General features: G+C 42.1%; 1 protein-coding gene across 1 annotated transcript in view; it reads left to right on the forward strand.

Moving 5' to 3' along the window:
• Positions 1–23,517, forward strand: part of skila (SKI-like proto-oncogene a) — a 45,410-nt gene extending 21,893 nt beyond the window's left edge. Inside the window, exons 3-8 of the mRNA XM_042496984.1 lie at positions 7,912–8,007; positions 8,767–8,855; positions 11,930–12,072; positions 16,334–16,701; positions 17,638–17,868; positions 19,292–23,517. Of these exons, the coding sequence (XP_042352918.1) occupies positions 7,912–8,007; positions 8,767–8,855; positions 11,930–12,072; positions 16,334–16,701; positions 17,638–17,868; positions 19,292–19,540 (1,176 nt within the window). The 3' untranslated portion in view covers positions 19,541–23,517. The remainder of the gene's footprint in view (positions 1–7,911; positions 8,008–8,766; positions 8,856–11,929; positions 12,073–16,333; positions 16,702–17,637; positions 17,869–19,291) is intronic.
• The last annotated feature ends 783 nt before the right edge of the window (positions 23,518–24,300 follow it).

Genomic DNA, 24,300 nt, shown 5'->3' on the forward strand with positions numbered 1-24,300 from the left:
GGAACGTGTAAAAGTACGTTATCACTGACTTCGAGGATAAATTGCCATCGAGAGTTGCTTCGGCGTTTCCGTTCTCTTGCACTCTTCTCTGAAAGACTCACAAACATATGTCGCACACACTACTCCACCCATTCAGACCACACTCTCCTGAAGGATAATGTGTGAGCAGTCAACACATGTGTTTTTGTATCAGCAGAGCTCCAGATGGCTTCTATTTAGTTGCATTTTGGTAACATTCAGCAGTAGTGGGACCAAATACTTTTAACGCATAAATTGGAGAGCTTTTTTAGTTTGTTTTCTGTTCATAGTCAATAAATCCCTACATTTAAATTACCCATGGTGACAGTTTAACTCTGATATCTGCTAACATCTTACTGTTGACTGAAAATTAAAAGTTTACAGCAGAAACGTCTACACTTCTGGCCCGAGATGAGCTGCACCAGTGGCTTCGCTTTGACTCATTAATTATAGTAAGATTTAATTTGACTTTAAGCAGTACTTAATTCTTTGAAACCTGAGCAGATTGGTTTGATTTCTTTCAAAAACATGGGGAGAAGGTAACAAGCAACTTAACAAAACATGGCCCAAAAATTAGCAAAAAAATAGTAAAAGTTACAGGAAAATTACCTGGAAATAAGCTAAAATTGTTTTTATTAAGTACAAAGACAACAGTCAAACAAGAACATGTCCCAAAAAAATGCTAAAAAAAAATACACGTGCTGAACACAGCACAAGACAAGTGAGACAAGAGTTAATTTAACTTTATTAAATGACAAAAGCTGTTTTATGCAATGTTATTGTAACTGTTGTTAATGTAATAATTTTTGATTTTAGTAGTCTATGGCAGTTCTGACAAGATTTCAAAATATCGAGATATGTATTGATTGCTATATAGCCTAAACGTCATTATTTTTTAGCCCCATCGTCCAAAGACGGATGCACCTTTGAGGACAAAGTGATATTCGTTGAGTTTAAAAAGAGGACCTAAAAAGTTTCTGCACCACACACCTTGGGGGGGGGGGTGCTTCAGTATCTTGTTATTGCATGGCTCGGGCCAGGAAGTATATATATCTGTGTATCTGTAGCTTGATCTTTGACACAGTTGACGACTGCAGCAGAACAGGATGTGGTCTAGAAACAGACAGGGCGTGACTGACTGTCTGTGTATGTGTGTGTTCCTCCTTTCCTCTCTCGCTGTCTGAGGCCGAATGAAAAGGCACCCAAATAAAGGCTGTTTACTTCCTCCTGAGAGAGAAAAAAGGAGAATGAGCTGCATTACTCTGTCCTCCTCTGCTGCCCGCCGCCATCCCTCTTCCCCCCTCCCCTCCCTCTGAATGCCAGGCTCATGAATGGCTCAGAGGGGGGAGGAGGAAGCGGGAGGATGGGTGGCACAGTTATGTTTTTGTGAACCCCTCTGTTTCTGTCCCATGAGCGAGACTGTGGCGCTCGCCTGGGGTTTGTTTCAGTTTTCATCCGCGATCACTGATGCCCGCGTTCCAACAGATGTGAAGACAATTGGGCCCAACAGTGTTTATGTTCAAGGGCACAAAAAGGGATTTAAATACATTTTAATAACACACACACACACACATGCACACGAGGCCTGCTGCTCTGAGATGAAAGGTCGGACCAAGGCGTGCACACTTTTTTTTTTTTATTGTGCCCTAGATAAGATTTTCCATTCGGCGTGCTGAGACCGCTTGTGTTTGTGTGTTATATCCTGTTAGTTTTACGCTATCATTTCAGTGACATATTCTCTAAAGAATAGAGTCATGCAAAAAAAAGGAGCACACTGATTTGGGCAATAAACTTGCATCTAAGGCTGCAACTAATCATTTAATCTGCAGACTATTTTCTCTGTTTTGGGCCGATACCAGGGTTTAAAAATAACAATTTTACTGTTATGATAGCAACTTTTTTATATTGTTGTTTTTGTTTGTGTTGTTACTTAGTCCCGCTTGCGTAACCGGTATATAAAGAAATCTACACTATTATAAAAATATAACTGGACTTCTTTTAAGTCATTAAACCCTTCATTATACTACCTTTGAATTTGTACAAATTCAGTCATACAAATTTATTAAACAACCTTTAATATCACCTTCTTTTACTTCGTTTTTATTTAATAGATTTTGAATGCATAATAACTTAATGCATCTTCTTCAGCTGGTAGTCGCAACCAACAACAGCCCAAAATCCAAAAATATTAAGTGTACCATGTCAAAGGAGAAAAGAATGTCAATATTCAGATATAAAAAAACTGGGACAAACAAAATGTTTAGTAACTCAAACAGTGAATAGATGATCAAATAGTTGCCAATTAATTCTGTTGCCAAAAGTTTTGCACATCAGAAATGTTTCAATACTTATTTTTCGGCATTAATGATATCAGCTGTGTTTTCTTGCTCTCAATGGTCTTTAATGCTTACCAAAGTCAACCTGCTGTTCTGTTTCATATTACAGCCTCAATATATTTATCTCTTTTCAGATGAAATTTGAATTGTATCCCCTCATTTTTTCTAATCAAATATTGATACGTGTTGAAGTTAGAAACTCTAGTAATGTGTCAACAGCACTATCAGCTAATAATGAAGTCTAAAATATCATACGACTTCTCAGCATCATATAATCATTGAACTGAAGTGACAACGCATCGCAATTTAGATTTGATCCATGTTTGCTTTAGAAGAAAGACACGTTCAGCTTATGGTTTGTTTTGGAATGTGAGGAAGCTTGTGTTTCCTTTTCTCCTAAATTTTTCAAAGTAAGAGCCAATTTGCTTCATGGAAAATGCATCGCTGTCGTGTGTACATGTGTGGGGGGGGATGTGTTTTATTATACATGTATGGAGACAGCATGTGTATTTATAGCCTGTAACTGTGTGTGTGTGTGTGTGTGTGTGTGTGTGTGTGTGTGTGTGTGTGTGTGTGTGTATGTATGTAGTGAGACGGCAGTCATCTGGACTGTCCATGTGACTGGAGTGGGGAGGAGGAGAGCTTGACCTCGGACTTGTTTTCACTCTGTATGTCAGCCCGTGTGTGTGTTCATGTTCCTTAGATATGACTTACACCGAGAGTAGAAAGAAAACCAGATTCTTCTTGTTGTCTGTGAGTACGAGCCGAGACTGACGAGCAAAAAAAAAGATCCTCTGCAGTCTTCTGCTACACAGAAACTGTCAACTTTTTGTGGAGTTGAAAGCCTTCACCCCAATCAGAAATCGTCTCCTCATGAATGATGCGTTGGTGCTTTCACTAGCACAGCCAATTATGAAATCTAACGCTCTGAGCACAATTTCTAGTTTAAAAAACTGAAGTGAAAAAATGTAATTGCTTGGGGCACAAGCTTAAAATGACACTGAATGTCAGCCTCCATTTCAAATGTCCCTTTGCAGCAAATTTCAAGTTAGAAGAGAAAAGAGGCAACAAGTATTTGTGGTGTAAATGAGATGTTAGCGCTCTGCAGTGGGAAGCACAGATGGAGCTCGCGGTAGAAATACACAGCCGCCACTGAAGTGCATTTTACTCTCCGCCTGCATTTACCAGACTGTGTATGGTAATGTTCCGGTCATGGATGTCTGTGTAGTATAGTGGTGCTTGTTATTGTTGGATTTAACAGCACTCAGGCTACACAGAAAAAAACACTTTCTGCTCCATTAATGCGTCTGCTGCAGAAACGTCACGTGTGCTGATGGTGGCTCTGGAAATAGGTCATTGTAAAAGTTCACATGGCTGTGTGTGTCTAGAGCAGTATGTTTCATCTTGCTGTATGGTGGTGGGATGAACTGTGTGTGTGTGGCTGCAGCGGCAGGCTGGTGATTAGGAACAACAGGGCAGAGTTCAGCTGAGCGAGTGTGTGGAATGCTAATCCACATTGTCATACGGCGAGCTTCGGCCTGACAAAGGGCTGGAGACGTAGGGGGGTTAGGGGCTGTTTGTGTGTGTGTGTGTGTGTGTGTGTGTGTGTGTGTGTGTGCGTGCGTGTGCGCGTGTGTGCGTACATGCGTGTTTGTGTGTCGCAGAGAAGAGGTGCTTCATTATTGTAGATTAGGTAGCAGCGTGGTGTGTGTGTGTAATAAAACAGGGCTGGGGGGTGGGAAGGTGGAAGGGACAAGAGAGATGGGCAACGGGGGGAGAAAAACAGCTCTGCTGAAATGTGCAAACGTTTGCACCCGCACACATTCATTAAGGAATAGAGCAGCAGGAATAATGAGCGTGTGTGTGTGTGTGTGTGCGCGCGCGCGCGTGCATGCATGCACTTGTGTGTGTGTGTGTGTGTGTGTGTGTGTGTGTGTGTGTGTGTGTGGGTGGGCGGTGGGCGTTAAGCTGTCAGGTTAGCAAGAAATGCAGGGAGAAACAGGCAACCATTAGTGCAACATACACACATACACCTACAAATAAAGATGCCAACTAGAACCATATAGGTTTCTACATCTTGTTCCAGTAGGAGAACCATTTTTGGTTCCCTGTAGAGCCTTTTATTCTGGTTCCATCCGGAACACTTTCAGAGGGATCTACCTAGAACACAACATAAAGGGTAATATCCAGAACCATCTGTGAAAGGTTTCACCCAGAACCCATTAGCTCAACAGAGGGTTTTATCTAGAGCCCACCCGGGGGTTTCTATCAAGAACTCTTTTATATTCCAAGGATTTCATTGAGAACCCTCTGAGGAGGCCTAATAAAACAGCAACTCTTCATATAAAGAACCCCTGAAAGGACCTTTCTCAGAAGAACCTCAGCTCTTCATGATGAACCCTTTTGGAACCTTTATTTCTATGAGTGTATACTACATGTATGTTCTATATGTGGATACACACACACACACACACAAGCATGTACACTCTTGTGTTTTTTCTTGTGTGCATGCACACACACACACACACACACACACACACACACACACACACACACACCTACCTACCTTTTAATGAGCTGTCAGTTGTCTCATCAGCGGAGCATCTGCTGTCGTCGAGGTCAAGCAGATGAAAGACCTCTGGATGACCTGGTGTTAATGTCAGTTTGGCCTCATGCTCTCTACCTCTGTGTGTGTTTGCCTCTTATGCACACACACACACACACAGACACACACACACGTGCAGGGGGTGTGACAGGTTTAAGATTAGGGGAATGTAGTAGCCATCAAAACACACACATTCAGACAACCTTGATATTACAGGGAATCAAGCCACGACGACCCAGCTCGCCTCCACACTGCTGCAGTGGGTTTATTGTTGTTTCTGTCAACTCCCCCTCCACCCTTCCCTCTATCTCAACCTCGTCCCATCGTCCCACTCTCTCTCTCTCTCCACCTCCCTTTCAGTCCCTCCCTCCCTCCTCTTCAGTGCTGCAGTGCTGCCTTCTGGAGAGAAAAAAGGAAAAAACACCAACCACGAGTGCTCGTAAAAGGACGAGCCCCCCTCTGTATACACACACAGAGGCACACCTGGCTATGCATATGGCTCCGGCCTATTACATTTGCATGCACATGCTCATTCATCCATGCCCTTGTAAATAAGGGACTATCCCCTACATACAGTGCACACATATAAACTAGAGCTCAGAGTGGCTGTGTTTTTTTCTTTTCATCTTAGACAGGTGTAGATGCAGACAGTACAGTTACTATGATGTATGTAATGCGATGGTTATTCTTTCTCTCTGCACTGAGTCAGTGTTATTGTGTGTTGAGTTCAGGGATGGAGTGAGGACAAATATAGCTTCTCTTAGCTTGGCGTAAAGACTGGAGGCAGGGGAAAACAGCGAGCTGGGCTCCATTCACAGTTCATCGATACATCTAACACCTCTTAGACAGACATAGTAACACGGTGTATCTCATTTGTTCAACCCGTTTACATAAACTTTATGATTTTAGATTAACCCTTTGAAACTTGGAGTGACGTCACTTTTCTTGTGCTGCTTTCAGACACGTTCGAACCTTGAGGAAATTGCTGTGATTTCTTTCAAAAACACAGGAAGAAAAGCAGTGAGCAACTTCGTGAGAAATAATCCACAAGTTGCAAGAAACTATTAGATTTCGGGAAAAGCATTAAGTGAAAAACTTCTTTTTTTTTTTAAAGATTATTTTTTTGGCATTTTTTAGATAGGACAGAAGATTGCTAGCATGAAAGGGGGAGAGAGAGAGGCGATAACATGCAGCAAAGGGCTGCAAGCTGGAATCGAAACTGCAGCCGCTGCAGCAAGGACATTGCCTTCATATATGGGGCGCCTGCTTTATCCACTGAGCCACCCGATGCCTCCAAAAATCACCCCTTTCTAAATAAATCCATGTCTTCTTTAAGATTCAGTAAATAAATGTGAAAATTATGAAATAAAATAAATATAATGAGCTTTAACAAGAGTATAATTATTATTTATGAATGCTAAAGCTGCTAAATAAAGCTGCTACTCAGGCTAGTGGCTGATATGAATGGGAGGTGGCTAATACCTGGATGTCACAGTAATTTGGTTGTACTGTTGTGAGGCCGTTCAGCTTTGGTAATGGCGATACTGCCGATACTGTGCAAAGAGAAATCCTTTAGTCCAGCTGATGATAGGCAGTCTGTTTATTATTCAGTGTCTTACTCTGAATATGTGTGTGTTTGTGTGTGTATGTATGTGTGCATTCTGTGGATAAACGTTTAAAGATGGCTTTAAGAGGCTAGTAAGTCAATTATTGATGCTTTCTGTAACCTCTATCACTCTTTCTTCCTTCCTCCCGCTCTCTGCTTTTGCATTTTTCTCCCCATTGGATTTTCTTTTTTCCTGTTTCTTCTTCTCCTCCCACCTTCTCTCCTCTCTACACCTCCCTTCTCCATCCCTCAGTCTGTTGCTGTGGGCTACCTCGCGGTTCATATTGCGATGCTGGAAGGTCTTCTGGCGCCTGTGCTACCTGTCAGTTTGCTCAAAAATGTGTGTGTGTGTGTGTGAGAGAACTGCAGGCAGCCTGTGAGTAGTGTCAGGACTGTCTGCCGCAGATAAGCATCAACTCCATCAGCTTGTGGCGTCTCGCTGAGCGTGTCCTGGATTTGCTCAAAAAAACACACGTGCAGACACACACTCGCACACAACTAGGGGCAGCGCCAGCAGTATTTACTGAACACACATGGCTCAGAGGGTACGAAGCTGACACAATGAATCATAAACATTCAACACACAAATATGTCTTCACATTGAGAGAAAGGCTGACTCCGACTGTGTTGCATGTATACCATGAATCACACGCACAGAGGCACATAATGACAGGCCACACTGAAGCCATGTTGACTATCATCTTGTTTTATTCATAGGCCCTCCTCAGCGGGCTCATTCAGCTTCTACTCTTATCCTTTTTTCCTGCTGCCTTCGTTTTCTCTGACACTGTATCACGGCCGACTCAGGCTGTAGCTCACTCGTACAGCTCACTTTTAATGCCATTCATCTCCATTTTCGAGCTCTGGGATGTCATTTGTCTCTATTTCCTATCATTTAAATGCCATTTGTCTCTATCTCTTCCCCTCTGTGACTGGGCTTGGATTTTTTATTTATTTTTATTTTTACCATGTCTCGTTCTCATGCTCTCTGACACAGTCCCTGCATCTCTTTAATTGTTAAGAGTATTTTAACAAGCCTTTGTTTTATGTCAGTGTGACTGTCACTGTCATTGTAAAATAAATAAAAAGTAATAATAGTAGGCTAATACATAAAAAAACACCGGGGGGGGGGGGGGGCTCCATGTACAGAGGCTACATCCTTGCTGCAGTGGCTGCGGGTTCGATTCCAACCATGGCCCTTATCTGTATGTCATCCAGAAAAAAAATAATACTTACAAAACTATGGGACTGGGACTCTGTATTGGCAGATACTCAAGTGAGTCCGATCAAAAAATGTGATTCTTGATGTTTGTTTAAACCACCATCCTTCTCTCTCTATGTTTCAGAAGGCAGTGGAGGAGGAGGAGAGCCATGTGAGGAAACCCTCAGCAGATCTCTGCTCCCCCAGCAGCAAGTTGGCCGAAGCCGACCCCGCAAGAAAGGTCAGTCGCCGGCTTCCTCCCTGTATCCTTCCGCCTATCCCTCCATCACCTCCTACCGCTCCGGCATCCCCTCCGCTCTTCCCCCTCCCTCTCCTCTACACACAGGTCAGCTCTCAGGGTCGCCACCCCCCACCCTCGCTCTGACTGACAGACACACCCCCTGCTCACCCATTCATAGCGGCACGCTTCTCCTCTCTGACCTGTCAGGAAATACTCTCATACAGCGGCTGAAAGGCTTCCTCACCTCCCCCTACCGCTGCACACACACCAACTTCACATGCACACACACATAGGAGGGAGCTCTTCACCATGATTATCTTTTTTCTCCAAAACGTGCGCACACACACACACACACACACACACACACACACACACACACACACACACTCAGCTGATACCTGATGGATCATCCCTCATCCACATGTATGCTTGCATATATTAGCTTTATTAGATTATAGCTCCAGGAGCGCCATGTGCAGTACATCACATTCCCTTCTCCTCCTGCTGCTTCTCCCCATGTATTCGTGTGTGTGTGTGTGTGTGTGTGTGTGTGTGTGTGTGTGTGTGTGTGCGCGCGCGTGCGTGGGCATGCAGCTTGATCGTTGTGATTATTCATCTGTTCAGCTGCATGATTGTATGCATAGATCAATAAGTGTGGATGGGAGATGCCACTCTATGCCTTTGTAACTGCAACACAATAGCTTTAAAGACAATGTTTCTACAGTGTGTGATATTTATGAGTGTGTTTTGTTTTCTCAGGGGAAAACATCTCCTCCTACTCTGGTGTTCAACCGTCTTTTCTCTGACATCAAGGAGGAGCCAGGACACCCCACCCTGGTCCATCCCAGGTACTACACCTTGTTAACTTCGATTAAGCTTCACTAGTACATTGTTTTAGGGTGGCAGCAAACGGTTGTTTTCATGATCTATTTATGTATCGTTTTTTTTTATTCAAAGAGTTAGCAAAAACAGTGAGAAGTGACCATTACATGTTCTCAAATTGTAATTTGACATCTTCAGATGTCTTACTTTGTCCAACAAAAAGTCAACAACCAGTTTGCAAAGATATATAATAGAGAGAAGCTGCAAACTCTCACATTTTGAAGCTGAAACTAGAGGATATATGGCATGTCTGCCAGATAGATGACACAAACAATCAATATATTATCAAAATAGTTACCTATTAATTTTCTTTCAGTCGATTAGTATTTTCAAAAACATTGATTCATTGATACATATGAAATTTTCTGGAATTTTTCAGACAGTTTCAATACTCTTGTTGTCAAAGAAGGAGATACACTGCTAGCTAGCTGTAACTGAATCCTTGACAAAATGGGAATGTGCAGATTCAATGCAAATTGGCTATGTAACCAACCCAACCGAGGCTTGGTTTAGTTCATGTAAAAAGTTTTTCAAACTCAGGGCAGGGATCAGGGTGGCGTAGTTTCACATGCAGAGTGAGAAACAAAGAATCTACCCTCGTCTTAAAAAAAGTCCTGTTTTATGTTACAACTAAAACTTGAGCAATATTTTTCCTTTTTCATGGATCATTGAATTCGTCAATCTAAAAATATCGCCTCAATTGGTATTAAAATGTGTAAAAAATATCTGCCGAAAATGTTAAAAATGCTAAAATACCTGGAAGCAGGATTTTTTAAAACATTTTTTCTGATGTTGTATTATAAAATCTCTCTCTCTATATATAAAACTTACCAAAATTATCTTTCATCATTGTAACACAGATTGGGTTAGTTGAACAAACATATATATCTTTATTTTGTTTCCTAAGGCAGAGTAACATACGCAAAGTGAGAAAAACACAATTGCCGGTCGTCATGTTTTATGTTACAATACACATTTGTGTCAAAATTGTCCCTAACCCTAAAAAATTTATGTTGGCTCATCTTTTTTCTTTTAAAATTCAGATTAAGTGATTGTAAAAATTTTAAATCTAAATTTTATTCCGAGAGGCAAAAAGTCTTTCCAACTTGACTTAAGTTGTAGGAACCATGCCTACATGACTTTTTTTATTCCAAATTTAAATCCCAGTGGTGCTGAAAAAACTTGCCCTAAACTATAGAAACCCTGTTTATCAATACTTGAGGCTTTTCCAGTTGGCCTGGCGTTATCATTACAGGCCTGCTGACTGTGTCCCAGATACTGTGCTTTTTTGCCCTTCTGCTCCAGTGGAATAATTACCAAGTAAAGTTAAGTTTCAGTTTGACATCAATAAATGAAATTCCCATCTCTAATTTCCCTAATTGGTGCCGCAATCCGTCTTCTGCTGCGCTCGTCGTCTCTACTTCATCACACGTGCCACTCCTCTCCCTCCCTCCTCCCCTTCTCTTCCCAAAGCCCTTGTTTCCTCTCTTCTAGTTTCTTCTGTTCTCCCTCCATTCCTCCCCAGAGCACACCAGCCTGTGTTTTGATACGGCGCTCACACAGTAATCTGACCCAGATTAAAAACTGGAATTAGACGGCTTTACGGCGCCATAGCTCCATGTGACCGCGCTGACATACTGACTGTGTGGCAGCTCGCAGACTTCAGCCCAGACAAACTGGCAGCATTGGAGTTCTGGTCACCTACCAGCATCACATGACTGCTCCACTCTCAAACCAGTCAGGACCAGTTTGGAGCATGTCTTTTGCATTGCAGCGTTACTAATAATGCACTGCTACAGCCAAGCGTCGCACTAGACATCTGCAGCACTTAACGTCATATTTGGGTTACTACCAGCATCCATTAGCGGTACACTTGTCAAACACGAGCCCGGCTTACATTATTCAATCACATCTTTCGTGTGAAGGAGTTTCAGATTCTCAGTCAGGCGAGCAAGCAGCGCTTTCGTTTCCATCCAGAGGAGAGGAAGGCTCGGTTGGTCGTGCTGTAGTTTTGCAGGCAGAGCCCCACTGAGCTGTCATGCTTAACCTAGTTCACAGCTCCAGCTCCAGCTCTGTCTGGAGGGGACTGCTGGTGGGGGAGGGGTTCAGAGCTTCTCTCCTCTCCTCCATCTGCTTCTCTATCTCTCTGTTTCTCTCTATTCCTCTCTCTCCTCCCTCCCTTCCCCACCACGCAGCCAGGAATAGACAGATAGCGTTGGCTCGGTGGCTTCAGTGCATCTCCAGGCGCTATCTCTCTCTCAGTTGTACCCTCTACCTGGACATTTGTGATAAGCCGAGAGGTCTGTTTAGGCTGAGATCCTGTAAACACACGATAAGAAGTATCCATATTCCAAACGGTGTTTCCAGCTCATTGGATGGTGCGGTTACTGTAGCCAACCAAATGACTTTTTATCTATTACTCTGATTCAGCTGTGTTTTATTGCTGTAGAAGTAACAGGGCCACGTGAGTTATTGCATTATACAGGTGTGTATGTTGCTTTTATGTATATCAGCACTGCAAAGTCCATAACAGTTTTACAATGTTTACTACAAAGACAAAAGTATGTGAAAGGTGACACTGCAAACAGGAGGACTAGAATAACAAAGACTAAACGGACGCTCGAGGCATTATGTACATATGAGCAGCTTACCTCACCTTTGTGTCATAGAGGAAATTACTTTCAGTGCTGTTACTTGTTCAGTATTTTTGCATTAGTAAATATTTATTTACATATGAATCAATTACATAATAATTATGATAATGATTTTGGTTTCCTACAATAAATGAACATGATCAGCTGCGATATTGACGTTTAAAATGCATGCTCCCCTCATAGAAAAACATAGTACTGTCAAAACTAAATTAAATTAAATTAAACATGCAGAGTCAGATACACTTCCATAGGAGACTAAATTCAGGTGAAAAAGAACAATATTTAAAGTATTTTTTATGCAAAGATTTGAATTATCACCCTATATAAAAGCAATGCTCTATATATTTAAATGTGAATGTTCACTAAAAATATTTTCTTTCTTCCAGTTACTACCTGTACACATACGACAAGATGGTGGCTCCCAACGTGTCTCTGCGGAGGGAGGCGGAGATGAGCCCCGAGATGTTCGGAGCTCTGCTCAAACACCACTACAGCCGCAGAGTGCTGGGCCACGACGAGCCGCCCATGGGTCAGTAGTGATGCACACATTAATATTCACAGAGTCAACACGCACTGACAAACAGAAAGACATTTATTGAATATGCACACATGCCATAAGAATCCAGAAATTAGATTCAGATTACAACCACATTTCTACAAACAAAACAAAAAGCAAGCTTTTATGTTAATGTTGGAGCACTTTTCAGGCAATCTAGAGAAGTATTTCAGGAGCTACGACCAAGTTCCCAAGACATACTAAAGACCGTCTTCCCTGTAGATACGATACAAATGAGGCAATACTGAGTGAGGTCATCCAACACACACTTTTCACGCCTTTCAGTAATGATGTTATGATCCATTATGTAAAACGCTGCACTCAACTCTAATAAAACTAAAGTAGAATATTGCCTTCTCTTACTTGACCTTCTGGTGAAGGAACATGCAACAACCTACACTCCATAATAATTATGTTCACGCAAATTAAAGAACTGAAAAGAGCAGAGCAGATAAAAGATCAAAGGGCAGGAAATTGCTGCTAATTTGTCCACTAAATTATTAGCTTTAGAACTAGTTAATATTATGTGCGTGCTCTGGAGTCTAGTCATTTTACTCAACGTGTGACGGGAGGTGAAGTGACATTTCAACTTTGTATGAGGAGCATTAAAAATCGTTAGGATATTAACAAAAATTAATAACAATGGAAATAATAAAGACATTTTATAATGCATGTACTTTAAAACTATGCATAAAAGTTAGGTAATAGTTTACTCTAACATCCATAATTCAGCATTTATAATCAGCAAAACAGTATTAACATTTAATAAAAGGCTCATAAAAAACCTTCATGTAGTTATAGATGTAAATGTTTATTAATGTGTTTCTCAACAACTGCAGCTCCTAATGTTGGCTCCCATAACTGGATACTATGCATAATGATAGTAATAATTAACGATGGTATAGTAAAACATTGTTGTAATGATATAAATATGTCTGCCAAGAGGATGTTATAGTTGTTAATAAACACTTAAAATGTTCTTACAGCTGTGTACAACTACATTAAATTATGTTACAAACCAGTCATGAAATATTACTGCAGTGCTTATAAATGTTAAATAAGGGGTTTCAAGTAAAGTGTTGCAGAAAGTAGTAAAATGATGATAAAATAGTATTGATTTAGAATGTAAAAGTACATTTTTTTGACAACAGAGACAGAAGTTTAAAGCAAAAAGAAACTTCTGCATTTTCCAGTCTAAGTGACTATGATTATAGGTGTCTGACAACGTAACAGAGTAGAGCCTATAGACAAATCAAACGTTTTACCTCATGTTTCACAGATCTGCTTGTTAGTGTGTGTAACTCAGTCTTGCTCATTGAGAAATCTTGTTCTGAAATCTGATGGGAGTTAAGAAAGCATAGCTTCACGTTATCTAAAGATTTTCAATGTGACAATTTGAAAAAAGTCAAAGTTGTAGGAGAATTCTCCGTATGTGAGACTTTGCTACACTCACTAACAAACAGATTTGATCTGTGAAAGGTAAAGACAAATATTCCATTTCTCCGTGGAGTCTTCTCTGTTATGTTACCAGACACTTAAAATAACAAGCTGAGCCTGTCAGTGGTGAAAACAAGCACTTTTAACGGACGTAAACTGACGGTGCACTATTGCCTATAGGGATTACAGTCAGCCGCTCTTATGATACTGGAACAGTTTAAAAAACTGCTGTCTCCATTAGTCACAAAAACGTGAGAAGATAAAATCAGACGCTTCCCTTCAATTTAGTTTAAGAACCAATTTCAGGCCAAAATATTTCCTCAAACGAGAGGCAGACAGCACAGATGATCATTGAATTATTAACAATCACATAATAAACACTGAATGTACATTAGACGCATCAACACGGCTGACACATGCCTACTATAAATACATGACACGCATGCAGCATACGATTTACATGCATCCCACACGAGCAGAAGAGACATGCTGATCATGTTGAATGCATCTCAAAGAGCGGACACGTGCCGACTGTATACATACAACCGATAGTAAACTACCCCCCCCCACACACACATACACACACTCACACACACACACTTAACATTGCAGCCTGCAGCGATGCACATAATCATGCATTGACCTTCACATAAAGACTCTGGGGGGCACCTCAGTATTGATGAACAAGAAGGGTGGAAATGGCACTGACCTGTTCTCTGCACTGTTTTAATGTGCATGTTAAAGTGTGAGGATTGCGCCTTCATTAATGAGATGTGTATATAAACTTCTATATAGAGAGAGAGAAAGGGAGGATGAATCATGGGAATGTTTTTTGACTGCCATTGTTACGCCATGTCTGACTGCCAGGCTGCGTCTCTCATATCTCTCAGGCGTTCTGCTCCCCCCTTTTTCTCCTCCAACCAATCTGTCTCTCTTCCCTCCATCCTTCCTCTCTTTTTCCTGGCAGCTTTTTTCCCACATCCTTCCCGAGTCCGTCTGCTCCTGCACTTTCTCCCCCATCCATCCGTCCTCGACTCTTTCTTCTCCAGCTCCCTTCATCTCCGCCTCCCTCACAGTCTGCTGTCACCCCCCTTCTCTTCTTCCTCTTCGTCCTCTCTTTTTTCTCCCCATTGAATGCTTTTCCTCCCCCAGTCTGTCTCTCTCTCTCTCCTGCTTATTTTCTTTTGATCCACCACCAAATGACCCACTCCTGTTATTTGTGTGCTTCTACTATCATATTTATGCTGCGCAGAGCATGTATGTGGGGGTGTGTATGCACATGCGCAAGCCAGTCAGTAAACGAGTGTCCTCTCCAGTGCCAGACATGCTGTGCACAGAGCACGCTGTTTCCTGTCACACACGCATACTGCATGAATATATTATTCCAGTAAACAACTCTCCGTTCTTAAGCTCTCTTTCCCTGTTTTAGTTAAGTTTGGGTTTGTTTTTTTGCACACGACAACGACATACTATTCAGATGAAGAAAAAATGAGAAATGTGTCAAGAGAGGTCAAGAAGCCAGAGGCCTTACAAACTGACGCCCCCTCAAAAGCATCAAACAGTAAAAAAAAAAAAAAAAGAAGAGAGAGAAAAAAACCCTAAACTAAAGAAAATAAAGATAAGCAGTCACTATTATATATATATATATATAATAAAACAAGAAATACATAGAAAACAATGCAAAGACAAAAAGAAAAATGTAATGTTTGTTTTTCATATCATCTTTTTATCTTCTCCATAAGAAAAAATATTTGTCTTCAGCAACCTAAAACATTGCAAATAGTTATATGTATATATGATGACATATGACAAGATGGTAAAAATATATTAAAGAATTTATAGAAGTTATTCATTTAAAAAAACATTCTTAGATACAATGTACATACTGTGTGTATAAGGCCACTTTAAAGTAGAAAAAACTCAAATAAGAATGAAGAAAGTTTGAATAAATAAAATAGATATATAATAAAATCATTTTAAAAAATGATATAAAGTTAATATGAAGTAAATAATGGTTGCATCAAAACTATTCAGGAGACAGTATTTGTATTTACTCCCACGCCCTAAACGGGAACACATACTGCTGGGCTGCGACTGCGTGTTTTCATTCCAAAATATGTCCAGCGAGACACTCCTCTGAGTTCCCTGGAATGTATCAGGAACAGTTCCCAGATTATTCATCTTATAAATTAGGGGCTCGTAGGAAGATGACTCCGCTCAGGTTTGATCATTTCCTTTTAAAATTCTCTAATGATAATGAGCTCTTGATAATGTGCAGTTTATCATTCCATATCTGTACGCCGCGAAATCTGAAGGGAATCTGCCGTCATCATTACGAGCCTACACATGCCCCACTGCAGCATCTGCGCACATGTGTCTTTGTGTTCGTGAGATGGTGACACCTGGTTTGATCCTTTTCCCGTGATGTGAACCTTTAAAGGCCGCAGCGAATGAACGAGCCAGAGCTTGAACAGAGGAGGAGCCCACGCAGAGCAGCGCGGCTCCCACACAAGGCCCTTTATTCCTCTCTCTTCTTTCTCAGCGTCTGAGGGTGCACAAACATACACACACACACACACACAATTTGTGGGTGAGTGTTTGGTTCCTCGGCTGTTGCCATGCCGCGCTCGTGCTCACGCTGAGAAAGAGGTGTGAGCTTTTATGAGGTTGTGCGAGGGTGTTACTAAGCGTAGGTGGGAGTTTGCACCAGCTCGGCTCGCACTTCCTGTCTTTCAACCACCTCCTCCTCTTCTTTTTTAAAACTCCTTCCTTCATCCTCCTCTTCCTCCCTCCTCAGATCTTCACGCGTCGCCTCCCGTCGCTGCTGGCGCCGAGGAGGCCAAATCCCAACGTGCCGCTGCTGCCTCGGCCACTGAGCGGGAATGCCAAACCCAGGCAGTTTCCATGGAGACAAGCAGCCTGAGCTGCAAGAAAGCCACCCACACCCCCGCCCACACCCCTCCTCCTCCACCTCCTCCTGCATCGTTGTTGTCACCGGTAACGGAAGTACCGGCTAAGGACACGGGCTCTGCCACGAGCAGCGCTGTGGCGGTGGGGGGGCTGGAGGACGACAAGGACAGGATTGTTGTGGAGATCATGCAGATGTACAGCAGGCAGCAGGAGAAGCTCAACTCCACCTTGCACAAGCAGCTGCAGCTGGAAATGGTGAGTTGGCGGGCGGAAAGAACAAAGACCAAGATAAATGAGCCGCTGACTTCACCAGAACTGTCCTCGCCTATTAAAAGTGTCCTTGATGTAGCTGTGGAGGTGATGCTCCACCTTCCACTGACCCCTCCATCTCTCCCTCCTGTAGCTGAAAAAACAAAAGCCTATCCTATCCAAATGTTGGTATCAGATCAGTCTACAATTTATCAAACCCCCCACTTCATGTGAATTATAGTTTCACTGATGTATATTGTGATTTATGTAAACACTTAATTTCAGTTTGAACAAATAGAGTTGACCTGCATTATGCAGGGTTCCACTATCATGGAAAACCTGGAAAAGAAGCAATTTCACAATCACATTAAGTAAAGTAACATAATATTAAATATATTTTCTGTAGCTGATGTAACATAGCTTTAATATGTAACAATGTGACATTTTGGTTACTTTTATTTATTTGTTAATCAGGAAGGTTTCTTCATTTTCTCCCATTCCGTCTCCTTTCATGTCTGCCCACTAGACAGCAGTTTTTTTTAGGATTTTTGGCTTCAGGGTAAATTGCTGCTTTTTTTATATTTATTTTATTGCCACGTGGGATTGGAAGGCATGTCATGTGAGAAAAAAGTTGAAAATTGTCCCTTTTTAAAAATTACTTGACGTGTATATACACAAAACTTTTATTTTGCAGTCTTTCACACCTTTGTCCTTAATGCCCTTGACTACATCCATAATCCCACTGAAGTTCCCATGTACAGTTTATGATTATATCTGAATTTTGGCAGCTTATAAGCAGTTGGAGCATCCTGCTGGCATCGTGGTATCACACATCGACCTCTCTGTGGAGGAGCAGAAATGTAAAGCATTTTTCTCTGCAGGGGTCAGTGAGATATCACATTATTATTGTTATTTCCCCTGACTCAGTCTCTGTGTCTGCAGGAGCTGGAGGCAGTGCGCGGGGGCGAGGCGGCGAGGCTACGGGAGCTGAGCGCCGAGCAGCGGGAGCTGCGCAGCGAGCTGGAGGCGGTGCACAGCGAGCAGGCGCGGCAGCTCAGCCAGGCCCGCCAGGAGCAGCTGGAGCTGGAGACCCGTCTGGAGCAGCTCCGACAGCAGGCCTGCGCCTGCGAGCCGGGGGCACAACGCCAGCAAGAGGCCCACTACACTGCACAGGTACAGACCAGGAGGGAAACACGTGCGCGCACAGACTGATTTTGGCATCAGAAACAGTCTGAGTGAATCACAGTGACACGTACAGTATGCACGCTGGCTTGCATCGCCCAACATATGGCATTTTTTATCTCAGACATTACATCGCAGTGCTCCAATCAAAATGAAGGACACATCAGTGCAGCTCTGTTAATACTTCCTTACAGTTACAGCCAATGAATTAACTTTTCTAAAAACATATTTCTATAAATAAGAAAGAAAATTGGGCTTTATGAGGAAATACTTACAGTTGCAGTAACAGATGATATACAGTGTAATATAAACATCACACTATAACTCTCAGTATATCTGGACCACTGAATGCTGGTTAAGTGTTAAACAATATTTCGAACTCTATGTTTTTAATCTGCGTATTAGACATTCGTCATCACCCACATGTTTCCTCTCAGGGAGCGGAGAGTGTTTCCTACCAAAACCTTGAGAGCGGAGATGTGGTCGCAGTCTTTCTGTGATTGAGAGTTTCCCAACTCAATAATTTTCTGTGTCCTATATGAGTCACTGTGCTGTCGGAGAGTGTGAAAACACACATACACGCACTCAGAGCCTTTGTTTGGGTTTCCACCAGACTTAATCTGGAGGTAGGTTCTGTTATGTTGGCCTGAGCTGCGGTCTGCAGCATCCCCCTCCTGTCAGTCACTGACGCCGCCCCGCCCCCCCCTTGGCATCAAACGCAGGATGTCTGCCAGTCGCTCAGTTAGGAAAGAGCATGTGTTTGTGTGACTATGAGATTATCGCCGGTCTGAAACTAAACATTGTTGGAAGTCTTCTTCTAGTTTCACAAACATTTGCAAATGTCTCTAAAAACAAAGAGGTGAATCTGACTATTATTCCTGTTTACATGCAGTCGTTTATACCAACCTGTTATTTATCATGTTAAAATATAGAAATGTGGAAGCTGCTATTGCCATTTACATTTTGCCACCTGGTGCGCAGCATGCACACACACACACACCAAAAATAAAGCACTTTTTTGAAAAAAAATAAATAAATAAATTTCAAGAAATTCAAAGAAACAGAAACCCCATAAAAAGAATAAATTGAGGAAGATAAACAAAGTTCGCAGCTGAGTGCCCAAAAATTGTATAAGTATTGTAAGTTATATAAAATCAGACAATAAGAATAATACAAAAAATATTTTAAAAAATAATAGTTAATGACAATATTAGATGATAACAATAATGACAATAAAGTAAGACATTTTAAAAACGAACAGTGTGCTAAAATCAGGAGTTTTCAATCCCCTGACGCTGACATTTTTAATACATCCAGAACAACATGACTCAAGACAGATTGTTTTTAAATGTGATAATGTGCTAAACTAAATGTCCTATAGTGACCTCATGTCTGTCTGTCTGTCTCCTCCCAGTTGTCGGAGCTACGTCAGCGGCTGGAGCGAGCGGAGGCGGACCGGCAGGAGCTGCAGGAGGAGCTGCGCAGGGAGCGTGAGGCGCGGGAAAAGCTGGAGCGCACAATCAGCCAGCTCAAGCAGCAGATGGTCCAGTCCGCCACGGTGGGAGGCAGCCCCTCTCCTCCTCTTACCCCTTCAACCGGACCCCCTAACGCCCACTCCCCGACCTCCTCCTTCTCAGAGGCCCCAGCGGCTGCCCAAAAGTAACTGCCACCCCCCCTCCTCCCTCCTCAGGCGCCTCCCTCATTCTTCTCCCCGTCAGCCGCCAACTCTACAGACACAAACAAATCAGCCTGAAGCAGAACGGAGCTCCACAGGCTGTTTTTAAGTTGTGCATCTCACCCTCCCCTTTTTATTTCAGTGTAGGACTTTTGTTTTTGTAATTTAACATCACTTAAAAGTTTTATGTTGTTTTTTTTATTCTTTCATTTCCTTCCCCTTTCTTTAAACAGTATTTAAAGATTTTTGGGCATGTATGTTGGATTTAATTTATAGTTTTTACTGAACAAACAGCTGCTTCACAGACGGGAGTTTGGTCGAGTCGAGACGAACTCAACCCTTCACTATCTTCTCCCCCTTTTTTCTCCCATCCCGTCTTGCTGTCTGGATTCTGGAGCTAATGACTTTCAGACTTCAGCTCGGACACACAGACTTCATGCTACTACCTGGCGCAGCAGCCGGCGCCCTCGGACGCATATGGGTGCCCGGTTGCGTGCCCCCTTCTCTGTACGTACAGCCCAAACGCTCAAGTACCAGCGACTGCAGGAAACTGCATGGACATTTTTTTTTCTCCTTATAAAACAGAAAGAAAATCATGTTAAAAAAATCTATATGGAGGAAAAAGACCTTTGCTGTACAAAAAAAGACATTTTGCAGATGTCGTAAAACCTCATGAAAATATGCCAATAGTGACGCTGAACTTGAAATGAGTGTTTTTGAGTGTGACCCCCCCGCCCCCCCAAGACAAGGTAGCTAGCTAGCAAATGGCCTGGACCCCAGCTGCTCCTCACACAGACTCCTCTTCACTCTGCCGGGCAGCACCTGGACGCTCCTGTCCAAACAGTCTGTCCACCAGCTGCCCCGCGTCTCCTCCGCCCCGCCTCACACCCTCCGCCGCCGCACGTTAACGTCACCGCCCTCTGCTGGGAAGCTCCTAAACACTGTGGTTTTCACCCACTATAGACGAGACAGGAAACACTGTGCTCTCTCCAGGCTCGGCATGAAGAAGCTCACGAGCGGTGTTACGCACTTAACACGCTTTTCCTCCCCCAGAGCCCCCTGGGAAAGGAATGTGTCTGGACACGGGGGCCGGTCGAGCCGGTGTAGCTTTTCTAAGAAAGAAAAAGCTGCGTTACCATAATACATCCTTGCATGCCCGCACACACTCGAGTGTGTTGAGGCAGAACAATGGCCCCGGCGTTCCCAGCAGACGATCAAAGCTGCGGCCTGTTTTCCGGGCTTCTCTTTTTGTATCATTTGACGGTTTTTATCCTGTTTGTCAGAGCGTCATCTAAGAAATGTGGGTCGCAGGTGAAAGCAGTTAGGTTTGGGCCCTGCTTCACGTTATTCTGCCTGGCTGAACAAACAGCTCCGTGGCAGGAAGAGGAAGAGAGGATTGAGGGGAGCGCTCGGGGGTAGCGGTGCACTCTCCCCCTGCGGCAGGCTGGGTGGCCCAGACGCCAGGGGTACAGAGGGAGCGCTTTTTGTTTAGTGCCGTCAGAATGGGGGCAGCTGTTGTTGTCTGTGGGCCTCCGCCTGCCCGCGGGTGAGACTGTACAGGATCCCCTCCCTCCCTCGTCCTCTCCCACAAAACGACCACTCACACTCACCCGTCCATCCATCTCCAGTGCCACATCAGCTGGGGGCGCGCAGCGTTTTGTAGACGCCCAGGAGAGCGAGCAGACGTCCAGCTGGAGGAAGAGAGGACTTTTATTGTGTCGGTTGCCGGGCAAAAAGCGCTTTTTATTGCCACTAAGGAGATCCCTGTAAGCGAGTGTGTGTGTGCGTGCGTGCGTGTGTGTGTGTGTAAATAATTGTTTTAAAAAGAGAAAGGGGGATCGGCCTCAGCTAAACTCTGAGCTTTTTTTTATGCATCTGCTAAAAAATGCAAATTGATAGACATTCCACTGTGCTCCATCCTGTTCAATGCAGAGTTTCTTACACAGCTTCCCTTTACAGAGACAGACCTTAGAGAGCGGGCAGAGGACAGTCGTGGTTTGTTGATCGTCATTGAAGCAGGTGCAGGTGCAAGCCAGTAAAATCAAACCCACACCGCAAATGTACACTCTACTGTTCCATTTATTGAAATTATGAAAGAAAAATATTTAACGTATTAACTAAAGATTTATATTCACTTTGTAAATACAGTAGTCATTAATATATTAACTGTTCTTATATGAAAAATCTTCAAAAGGTTATATAAATTGGACCAGAACTAAGGCTTCAGATGTTTTTTGCTTTCTTTTTTAAAAAGTCGAGTGGATGTAGGGGAGTGAAACGCATGGTTTACCGAGACATGGTGATGCAGGACAGACAAAATAGGAAAAATAATACTTTGTTACACACTCTCCCCCCCTCTTTCTTCTGAAATGATGCATTCGTTTTTTTGTGGATTTCATCTCGACAGACTGTTTAACGTGTAATGTGATGAGCTTTTTCCCTCTTTGTTAATCTCCCCTCCTCCCCCGAGATAAACTGAAAACATTTATTAAAGAAAATGCATTTTGGGAAGAAAAGAAAAGAAACAAAAAAATTATGATTTTTTTGCATGTTTTGATGCCCCTTATGTTTTGTGTCACCGGGCCAATCTATCAATCTGTTCATAGTTTAAAAAAAAAAAAGAAAAGAAAAGATGTTTCCCCGTCACATAACACACAAACTATTGAGATGGCTCATATGCATGAACATTGAACATGTGCAAGTTTTATATCATTATTGGTTAAGAGGTTGGATAAATATAAAGTCAGATTATAAAGAACAGAACATGTAGCCTAATTTGGAAATTGTGTGTATGTGCGTGTGCGAGACTGAGAAAGTGTGTGTGTGTGTGTGTGTGTGTGTGTGTGTGTGTGTGTGTGTTGGCCTCCCACGTCTGAGTGAAGCACAGCAACTTTGAAAAAGGGAAAGAGAAAAACTTGCTCATGTAGCTCTGGATGTGTAGTTCCGTTTTCTGATCACGTATCCTCGTCTGGATGTGTAAACATCACTCAAAAAGATAATCAGTATTAGTTTCATTGAATTAATTACCTCTTCAGCCAACAAAAAAACGAAAAAGAAAAAAAAATCATCACATTAGCAGATAATGTTTACTCTAATTTGTGTATTTGCATTTTATACACAAGGGGGCATCGTTTAGCTTCTATAATTATACACCATAATAAAAAAATGTAAATGATAGGGGAGAGAAATCCCCTTTAAGACGGTTTGCTGGGCCTTTTTGCATTTTGCAGTGTTATGAGAACTTGGATATGCTTTGTACAGAATTTTTACAGGTGTGACGTTTGCCCGACAGACAGGTGAAACGAGCAGACCACGTGGACACGTTTGAATACAGGACTTAGAGATTTACATACCCGGCGCCTCCCGGCTCTGTGAGGAAAAGTAGTAAACAAATCCAAGGTGACCTTTGAACTGTTTGAATGCTTTGTAGTTGGGTGCCAGTAATTATTCTATGCCAGTGTAAGGGACGCAGGAAGTACGGCTGCATCGGTGATTGATGACACAGATCGCTGGTTACTAAGAATAGATATGTTTTAATTTATACACATCCTGCTATAGATGGAAAAAAAAGAAAATGGCTTTGCTAAACAGAACCCTTTTCCCCTCGATGCTGTTCTGAAACATGAAACACAGTGTCTGTGTTTGACCATTGCATACTACGTTGCCAATACTACAGTGTGATGAGACTTTTGTTCTTGCATGAATCGAGACACTGTTCTCCTACCTCATGTTGTGATATAAAAAGATGTTTTTTAAGCAGAAGACACTGCATCTCTAACTGTTTATCATCATTGATATTTACTAGTAAAGTACATACCTGTAAATGCTTTTAGCTAATACCTCAGTTGTATCTAGTGTTTGTTTTTTTTTCTGTTTTTGCCCTCCCCTGATTTCAGATCTTGTAAATATACCCTGTATAGACAATGAACTTGGATCAAATTCAAGTAAAGTTCTGTAGTGTCGAACCACAGTCGTCTTTCGCCTTTCTTATCTCCCCACGGTGCTGATTTTGTCCTGTTTTTTAGTTAAGAATCACACATTTGCATAAAAATACTCACCGAAAGCTATGAGAGCTGCTGATGTGGTTTTAACTTCAGCCCCTTTAATGAAGGTGATTTAACCCTTTAACAGTCACACTAAGAAATACCTTTGAAAAAAAATGGATATTATAGACTACAGAATATGTTAACAAAACATCAGTTTAATAAAAAAAAGAACAACTACAACATTTTCCTAGTAGAATGCATTGTAAAAAGTGCAAAAGTCAATGTAATATTATAGAAATCGGAGAAAAGTAACTTCATACAATTAACACGAAAATAAGAAAGGAAAAAATAAATAGATGGAAATAAAAATGAACCTAGTGAAAGAAATCTGTGTACAATTTTTGGTAAAAAGAATCATTTGTAAAAGTTATATAATTAAAATCTGAAAATTAAAGTAACTTAATAAAGTAACTGACCACAATATGAACGCACAGAATTGTGGTGCACACACTTAAAACAGAGAGGAGAAAACATCTCCCCCCGATTACATTTCACTTAAAAAAAGGCAGTTAGTCAGTGGGATCTGTATTTTGAACATGCCAAATGAAATAGAACAAAATAACATACAAGCAAGAAAAACAACACCAGAATGCATATCGGACATATTCAGTAAAGAAATTTAACTATTTCATGTGCGAAAAGGAGTAGGAGGACGTGAATACTTATCACATCCTCCCCGTTTAAAAGTGTTAGTAGATCAAC

This window comes from Plectropomus leopardus, chromosome 12 (genome assembly GCF_008729295.1).
Source record: "Plectropomus leopardus isolate mb chromosome 12, YSFRI_Pleo_2.0, whole genome shotgun sequence".
Taxonomy (NCBI): domain Eukaryota; kingdom Metazoa; phylum Chordata; class Actinopteri; order Perciformes; family Serranidae; genus Plectropomus; species Plectropomus leopardus.